This window comes from Aspergillus homomorphus (assembly GCF_003184865.1).
Source record: "Aspergillus homomorphus CBS 101889 unplaced genomic scaffold BO97scaffold_41, whole genome shotgun sequence".
In the NCBI taxonomy this organism is placed as follows: Eukaryota; Fungi; Ascomycota; class Eurotiomycetes; order Eurotiales; family Aspergillaceae; genus Aspergillus; species Aspergillus homomorphus.
Genome location: NW_020291927.1, coordinates 174,006 through 183,025, shown reverse-complemented (window position 1 = coordinate 183,025; position 9,020 = coordinate 174,006). Strand labels below are relative to the sequence as shown.

At 51.8% G+C, this 9,020-nt stretch overlaps 2 protein-coding genes across 2 annotated transcripts; one reads left to right on the top strand and one right to left on the bottom strand.

The window, feature by feature from the left end:
• Nucleotides 1–4,400: 4,400 nt before the first annotated feature.
• Nucleotides 4,401–6,373, bottom strand: BO97DRAFT_437146 (putative endosomal sorting complex protein TSG101; the record flags this gene model as incomplete). Its single annotated transcript, XM_025697830.1, has 4 exons — nucleotides 4,401–5,789; nucleotides 5,845–6,083; nucleotides 6,160–6,268; nucleotides 6,320–6,373. 4 exons carry the CDS (start codon nucleotides 6,371–6,373, stop codon nucleotides 4,401–4,403), a joined length of 1,791 nt encoding a protein of 596 aa, XP_025548239.1.
• A 1,087-nt stretch (nucleotides 6,374–7,460) lies between these two features.
• preB (alpha-factor pheromone receptor STE2) lies at nucleotides 7,461–8,829 on the top strand. The gene is made up of 2 exons (XM_025690452.1): nucleotides 7,461–8,334; nucleotides 8,401–8,829. Exons 1-2 carry the CDS (start codon nucleotides 7,584–7,586, stop codon nucleotides 8,787–8,789), a joined length of 1,140 nt encoding a protein of 379 aa, XP_025548238.1. The 5' UTR covers nucleotides 7,461–7,583; the 3' UTR covers nucleotides 8,790–8,829.
• Nucleotides 8,830–9,020: the final 191 nt, after the last annotated feature.

The window sequence follows — 9,020 nt, the reverse complement described above, 5'->3', positions numbered from 1 at the left end:
AAAAAAAAAAAAAAAAAAAAAAAAAAAGAGGACATTTAAAAAAAGGAACTAAAAAAAAGGACCGTGTTAAACGGCTGTTGGTTCAATCTGGAGGACGCTAATTTCTAAGATATCCTTAATTCTTGCCAAGACCCTCTGTCTAGGGATCGTCACCGCCCCAGCCCACCAGCCTGAATGGTCATGCTCAATGGTCAGGGCATCAATCGTCAACCCGCGGTTTCAAAGCGGCTGGGGAGCACTGCTGATATTAGCTAATAGGCGGCCTTGTCGCTCACTTACTCTACCAAGTAATACTAATTGTGGTCGGGTGTCTCCAATCTCAACCAAACAGATTGAAGCTCGTCCTTCGAAACTGAATTTTAATTGCACTTTTTTTCGGGGGTCAATCCATGACCGAATTTCTTTCACAGCTTTCCGAAAAAGTTAGGTGAGGTCTTTCCCCTGCATTCCCGGTCGGCATCTGATTCCGCAGGCTGATTGGCTGGCGGGGCTGCATACCGCCGGTGGAGTAGGTACTGCTGTTGCTTTGGACTGCTCTGCATTGGATCTCGTACCTGCAGCAATTATTTGCCATGTTCTTGGTCCTAGGGAAAATGATACAGTAGCTGAGATGCACACCATCTCATCCCGCGAGAAAGGCAGCAAGCAAGCAAGCAAGTAGCATGTGTCAACGGTTGAATTGGAAACATTTGACCACATACCTATACCTACCATCCACAGTACACCACCATCCCAATCCTACTGTACGCTTTGAAAAAATCAAGTCTATTCAGGAGGGCCTTCAAATACTTCCAACGTCGATCTCTGACCCAAGGATATAGCCAAGAACCAAGAGGGCTGCTAGTCTCGCTTCGCGGTCCCGTGTTCCAGGTAGATTGCCGTCGTTTGACAGGTCCGGTGGATATCGGATTGGGGTGCGCGCATCTGAAAATCACCTGCAAATAGTCTTCTTGTAGTGTTATTGAAAAGGAGACGGCTGTCTGCTTGAAGAAGGTAGACTTGGGGAAATAGGAGATGGGTGGAACTAGCTATCGTCGGATGCTCCACGATCTTCTGGCTCGACTATCATTATTGACTGCGGTGCATGAGGGCTTTGAGAAGAGATATGTCAGGACTCAGGAGCGTCTCTGGGACCGGGGGCTGACTAGCTGGAATTGGTACATGGTGGTTAATTAGCTGTACGACCGTAGTGGTCTTTTGTGTTGCTGGTCTGGCGGGTGTCAGTTGTGCTGTTGCTGGGTTCCTAAGGATAATTTCCACCGATGCTACAGACATACACGGTGTGACTGTGTGCTACTTTTAGATTGAGGTTACTTACTGTTGTAGGTTGCTCGTACCTGGTGACTTTCTCGTGTTCTATATATATAGGATGTCAACAGGAGTGCAGCTGCATGCCCAGCAGAGTGGCTTGCCATAGGAAAGATCTTGGTATTGTCGACGAATGCCATATAGCTTATTTCGATCTCCAACGAAGGTTAATCTATTGCTGTATAAAATTACCTCTGGACAGATGATGCTAATCCGATATAATCATTGGAATTTAGCCCACTTGTCCTCACAATTATGACTCCTTTTTAGCAATAGAGACACGCTTCTTCACGCTCAAATCATAATTTCTACACTTCAACTCTGGATTTTTAGTATAGATCGCGAAGGAAGAGTCTATACTTCGCTAAAGAATGAGCCGATGGGCCAGCGTCGAGCTAGCTGCATCCGGCCGCGGCATAAACGGAGCGACCGTCTAATCTATCGCCTGGGTAGTCTGATCTGATAAGAATAAGGGCAGGAGCTAAGCGAGATGCCTATCGTTGATTTAGCAAGAGTATCCAAATGGGTGTATGCTCGAAGGGAGGGCTTTGCAGACGAAGCCCGATCAACTTGCAAGATCCAACTTAAACCAAATCAAGCCATCAACGAGACAATGCTCGACAGAATGATTCACGAATCAACTAAATCTAAGCTGCCACCATCGCGACACGAGCTCGAAGGATCCGAAGTCGCAGCCACTTCTCTTCTGGTATTAAAGTATACGGTACGTAGTCAGGAAAAACTGAAGCTGATGACAAGTATACCCACCCAGCCACAGTGACACGAGGGCACGGCGGTATACCCACCTGATCCATCCCATGTACTCGTAGATTCAGGACATACTCCGTATGCGGATGATAATACCACATGCATATTCTCTCCGCAAGTTCACCTGCAAGATCAAGCCTGCACGCTGCATGGGCGTCTCAGGAACAGAGGTTGGCGGTCAATTAACGTTACCATGGAATCCATTTACTTGTACGGGAAGGTTCCGCTCTGTGGCGTGCTGCACACCGCTGCATGTCTTACGCCTGGCAGCAGCAGCAAAAGCAGCAGCAGCTCGTAATCACAGTTAGTCACTTATTAGTAGTCTGGTCTAGTCCATCTGGCGATCTAGTCGCGTGGAAGGCGTTGTCGCTAAGTGGAGGATATATATAGGAGATTACTAGGGATCTCGGGTGAGCCACAAACTACATGTACTGGGTGCGTTGGCAGGAGAATTCTAAAGACCTACCAAGGTATGTACAGTACCTACGCTCGTATGCACACCAAGCGGAGATGTCTAGCCGCCGGGTTGACCAATAACGGGCACTTAATTCCGGTTGGGGCACAGAGTTTGGGATGGCTGTGTGCTGTTGCTGCATGCCCAATTGCCCATTAGAGGAGTTGCTGTGGGCGGAGAAAGAGACCACAAATTAAGGACACCACAGTTTTCTGACTCTCCACCTACAGACCCAACCCAAAGGTTGGTGTTTGTGTGCGGAACCATCCGACAGTGGCAAATATCCGCTCTCTCAACTACCTCTGACTGGACTAAGTCGATGCTCATACAATGTGATCATGGCAGGTCAGGTCAAGTCAAGAAAGTATCCCTGACTAGCGTGGTTAGGCTAAAGGTTGATGTCATCCGTGCCACCTTTTTGTCCCGCCACTTCGTTGGAATTGAATAGCCGAGTTGTTGTTGTCTTCCTAAGAATAGCCCGGAGGTGCAAGTCTAAACCCAAAGAGACTAGTCTCCCTAGACCCGACCTGAATTCTCGGTCGGATGCCCCGAAAACCAGGCTGCTGATGTTCACTCACGGTCTTCTGATTTAGAGAACATGACGGTGATTCTCGGACGCTAATGGTTGTTGTTGATTGTTAGATCCAAGCACATTCATTTAGCTAAGACCCGGTCAAGCAACTGCTTGCAGCTGTGTTGAGGTCGAGGGGTGCATGTCATACCACATATAAGTATAGTCGGCGAGTCTTCTGATCAAGTATATATCAGCAGATTGATTGAAGATCTGAGCACGTGGCACTAACCACCCTCCTCGATTAACACTTAAACAGATATAGCACTCATGCAACTGATGGGCCCAGTATGATCCTTTTCAATGAATTCTCCAGATCCTTCGAGTCGTCCAAGATGACAGTGCAGATGATGGCTCTTTAGCACCACGTGACTGATTGCATCTGTCCGAGTTGCGCACTGCAGTAGCTGTTTAGTTTATATATCGATCCACTAGATTAGATCTACACAGCATTTATTAGGAATTGACAACATCTATATCGTTCTAATAAACCTCAATTGAACCATTCTACCTCATATACCACACGCAGTACAAAGAAGCCAACACACAACACATCCATTAAAGAAGGCCGGGAATACACGACCCAAACATGCGCAGGCGATAACCATTGTAAACTTTCAATCGAACTTGCTCTATGCATTATGCTAAAGAAGCAACCAACACATCAACCACAAAGCATAATTTTCATTCTCTCCTCAAGATCCATCATCAACCTACAGCTCATATCTTGCATCGGCTCCTCTCACATTTACCTGGGAAGAAGATCAGAGCACTGGCAATTTTGATACGAGACCTGAATTGGCTGTAAGATAGCTGTATTGCCCCTGGTACCTGTCACTTGCCTGGGATCGTTCGAGGCTGTGATTCGAGGACAGGGACAGAGTTCACTAGGGTTGAGACAGTGTTTTGGAAACGACCAATCCTCGGGATGAGGGGCTTGATCGCGTTTGGTGCTTCTGAGATGGTGGAGACGGTTGGGGATCGGTGTGGTTCTGGGGGAGTGGGTGTTAGACGGTCGGTACTGTTTGGCCGGGTTTGTTCAAGGGAATTGGGGTTCCGATTCTACTCGTATCAAGAAAAGTACTCAGCGGGAGGTGACTCAAATAGAGGTTATGTGGACTTACGATCTGTGGGATTGTAGGTCATAGAGAATGCCTAAATCGTCCGCCCACGTCGAGCTCAACTCATATATACATTCGCAGCCATACAGAAACAGCATCTGCACGGCTCAACAGTCCTACGCATCTATGTACATCCCACCCGTTCTAAAAAAAGAAACACACCAAACCCTCGCATCACTCAGAAAACCTCCTCCACTTCCAACCCCATTCCCTTCCCGATCTTCCGGATTAGAGCCCTCTTCAAGAAGGCTTCGCGCGCGAGTCCACGTGTATGCCGTGACCACGTTTCCACCCCGATGACTCCCTTCACCAATGCGGCCTGAAGAGCATAGATCGCTTGCTGAATGCCGCGCTCCTCCGCGACGAGATCGTAGAGTTGTTTGCCGACGACGGTGGGCGCCACGAGCACTTCATCGATGGGCGGTAAACCGCCAGATGCGGCTGCGGTAGCATCCGCAGTGCTGGAGGAGGGGGCTCCTGATAATGAGGAGATACGGGTCTGCGCGTCGACAATCACACCATCTGCGCGGTGGAGGGTCTGCTGGAGGATGGAAGTGTTCGACTGGAGAGTTGCGTTTAGGGCATTCAGTGACGAGATCTCCCCCTGAAGCGTTGCGATGGCCGCGTGGAGGGAGTGGGATTGGGAGAGGAGAGAGTGCGCGGCCGATTCGGATTGCCCAATGTTGGTCTGCAAGGTTTCAGACAGCGTCTTGGAGACGGCCTGGAGGAGAGCGTCTTTTTCGGGGTTGGGAGGAATCGGGGGCGCGGGGCCGGTGGGTGTGAATGAGGGGAGCTCGAGCTCGAAAGGCGAGGTAAGAAGGTCGGGCGTTTCGGATTTAGGGCGCTGCTGCTGCACTGGTATGGGCTGTTGATACTGGGGTTGAGGCGAGGGCTGGGCGTGGCCCTGCTGAAGTGGTCTTTGAGAGTATGCAGCATGTGCCAGAGGTGTCTGTCGTGGCGGGACTTGAGCTGGGACAGGCTGATGAGGCACGCGCCCGTAGTCCTGTGGTGGACCTGTGGGCGCATTGTTCATAGACTGGGCGTATGCATGTCCTGAAGGGTAGCCGGTCGCTGGTGGAGGTGCATGCTGGGGATGTTGGTACGGGTTCCCAGTCGGCTGGGGAGCGATGCTGCTGTGCACTGGAGGATACTGCGAAGGTCGAGCCACGGGGCCGTTGGTGCCTGGTTGTTGCTGGAAAGACAGCCTCCGGAGGTCTTGTTCTTTAGGTGGTAATGGAGGAAGCGGAGGAGGGGAATCGTATCGTCCTGCGGGTGAGGACCGCTGCGACTGTGATTCTGGACCCGGAGCTTGGCCAGGTTTCGGAGGAGGCGGAGGCGGCGCATGAGCGTGGAGCTGCATGGGCGCAACAGACGGGCTTTGAGTCGCCGCGGGGCGTCTTGGAGATGAGTCGAGCTCGGGGGGCAGAGGAGGCAGAGGAGGAGGTGCCTGCACCTGCGCTGATTGCGGTGGTCGCTGCTGTACGGGTGGCTGTTGTTTGTATCTCACGGGCGGCTCCTTCGCGAAAACCTCTCGCAGGATCAACAAGAAGTCGACGAGGGATGATCTCTGTAATGAACGGGTCAGGCTTCTGCGCGCGCCACGGGATTCTGAGACTACTGACCTCCCATGCTCCAGCCCAGTGTGCCAAGTAGTGATGGTACACCCTCCCCTCTAATGTTACGTGCTGCCCTACACGCACCGCCATATCTTGGGTTGGTGTGACGTAAACGATTGGAGGGTCTCGAGGATAGGTATTCGAAATCCATATCGTGACTGGAAATTTATACACAGTGCCGCGAAATGACACTGGGAGCGTACCGGATAGTTGGAGGAGTAGGGCCGAGAAGCCGGTTTCGTAGGCTGGATCAACACACAAGTGGTCAGTTACGGAGCAACGGAAAGCAGACCACGTCGGGCTAGCAAGGATATCACATACTGTAGACCTCAGTTCGAGGAGCGAGAGATGGATATTGAGCAAGTGCATTCGCGACATCGTGGTAGGTCCGGTTGGGGTCTTGGTAGGTTAATCTGGGATCATAGTGATCCTGGGGCACAGTCAGTGATGCTCTAGCGAAAAGCCATTCGCAAGCACTTACTCGGGTCAAGACGCCATAGAGCCAGTTGAGCGTCCTCTGCGGCACTGCAGCCATTGCGAGGGAGCTGAGGTGGGGAAAGACAGTGGAAGTTGTCGTCGCATGGTGGGGGATGAGTTGGAGTTGGAGGCGGGCGGAGGAGTTGAGGTCAGCGGCCGATCATCGCACCGCGCGTGGCTCTCCGGAGTATCAACTGTCAATCAGTCTTCCACTTAACTACTCACTCCACTCCACCCCCGCATTTATATCAACTGCCACAACAAACGATTGTCACTCTGGACATAGCTTCACTGGAGCTATTATAGGGTCGAAAGTCAGGACTTTTGTTTCGTCAGGCTGGAGAGATTGCAATTTCTACCATGATCGCGTTTTAGATCAAGCGGAGACATACATGATAACACTTAACACTATGCTCCATGCAGCGCTCTCTTCGACATAGTAGTGCGACAGCAAGCGCTATCGTCCGAATCTCATAACCAAGATGTTCAAGCCATAATGAAAAATGCAATAGCCCCTGAAACGAGTCACCTGGTATCGTGGTGAAAAGATATCCCCAAAATTGGCATTCTAGGTCTCAGGAACAGTTCGAATCGCCGTCTGGATACAGCACCCTCCACAGAATGGTTGGCCTCGGCCATGGACCCATCATAATGATAGATCAACATGAGAGTACGACCAGACGAGGTCTCAAGTCTCCTCAGTGTACCATCAAGAATCTACCGATCTCCCAGGTCATGAGTTGGACGTGGTACTTCCTATCGCTCGACTCGCATGTGTCAAGCACCGTGCGCTGATCATGGCCCACCCTTCAGACTTACCATTGTTCTTGACTTGACCTTGCTATTGTCTGTCTCAGCTGTTAAGTTTGTCCAAGAATTACTTGTCAAGCACTATATCAAGGGACAAAATGATGATTGGCATTGTATGAGAATGGGATCCATGGTGTTCTCATTCTCATATTGTTATACTTCATCCCTGATCCAGTTGAAGTATTGTCTGTCTCGGGGTTGCACTGCATAGACAATATCACCGGCAATGAATCTGGCCATATATTCATTGATACCGACTGGGATGCCTTGCTTAGGAACACTAGCATTGTGCTTTGGATCATGCAAAGTTCACTGCCTGGATGCCCTCCATCTTTTCTGCCATCGTGCGAACAGCTTTCTTGACCTGACCACGCTCTCTACTCCTATCTCTCGCTCTCTACGATCTACAGCAACATCCAAGCCCGACAGAACCGCAATTCGTTGATCGAATCGCCATCATGAGCTCGGAATCGGAATTCGATCCGTTCACTCAGAACGTCACCTTCCACGCGGCCGACGGCACTCCTTTCGACGTCCCCGTGGAAGCCGTGGACTTCTTCATACAGTACTGCATCCGCATCTGCATCAACTACGGAGCGCAGCTCGGAGCCAGCGTCGTGCTGCTGGTCATCCTGCTACTGCTGACAAGGCCCGAGAAGCGCCGCTCCGGCGTCTACATCCTCAACTGCTCTGCTTTGCTTCTCAACATCAGCATGCTCTTCTGCCAGACCCTGTACTTCACCTCCCCGTTCGTGCGAGTCTACGCATACTTTGGCAGCGACTACTCCCGCGTGCCACAATCCACCTACGCGAACTCCGTCCTGGCCGTCGTCCTGCGCACGCTCCTTCTAATCTGCATCGAAATCTCCCTCGTCCTCCAGGTGCAGGTCGTGTGCGCCAACCTCCGGCGCCGCTATCGACGGCCCCTGCTCGGGCTCTCGATCATCATCGCCCTGATCCCTATTGGGTTCCGCCTAGGGCTGATGGTGGAGAACTGCAAGGCAATCACCGAAGCAGCGAGCAGCGCGCCGCTGATCTGGCTCCAAAGCGCCGAGAACATCACCATAACGATCAGCATCTGCTTCTTCTGCGCGGTCTTCGTCGCCAAACTCGGCTTCGCCATCCACCAACGCAGACGCCTAGGCGTCGCGGACTTCGGGCCTATGAAAGTAATCTTCGTGATGGGCTGCCAGACGCTCGTTGTGCCCGGTACGTAGCCTCCCCAGCTCTCCCACCCTTCCACCAACCAACAAGATTAACTCCCCCCCTATGCAGCCCTCTTCTCAATCCTCCACTACGCCGTCAACGTCCCCGAGCTCTCCTTCAACGTCCTCACCCTGGTAACCATCTCCCTCCCGCTCTCCTCCCTCTGGGCCGGCGTCGCCCTCGACCACCCCTCCAGCACCCACACAACCTCGACCTCCTCCCGCCGCAACCTGTGGCATTTTCTCTCCTTCTCCCACCCCAGCGATGCAACAGCCTCTAGCGCCTCCACCGCCACCAACCCCCTCGCCTCCAAGACCGGAACCGCCACAGGCACAGGAACCACCTGCTACGCCGACCCGCCAAAGTCCCACCATCACGATTTGGAAATGGGCTACAACATTGCTGTGGAGCACGATATCGCCGTGCGGAGCGTTAAGCGCGAGAAGGAGGCGATGTAGATTCTTTTCCCTCCCGCTGCAATAACAAGTCAGGATGCGTTGGGTTGCTAGCTGCACAACTGAATACTTGCTTACTATCTTACTGCGAAACATCCGTTGTACCGTTGCTAGCCAGGTGGGCTTTTTTTGTGCTTTGAAGAGTGAGTGGCGTGGACACCTGGAGGGGAGGGAGGGGTTCGTTTTCTTCATTCGTTTGTGGATATCTGGACAGACAGACTCCGTCCGCAGTCA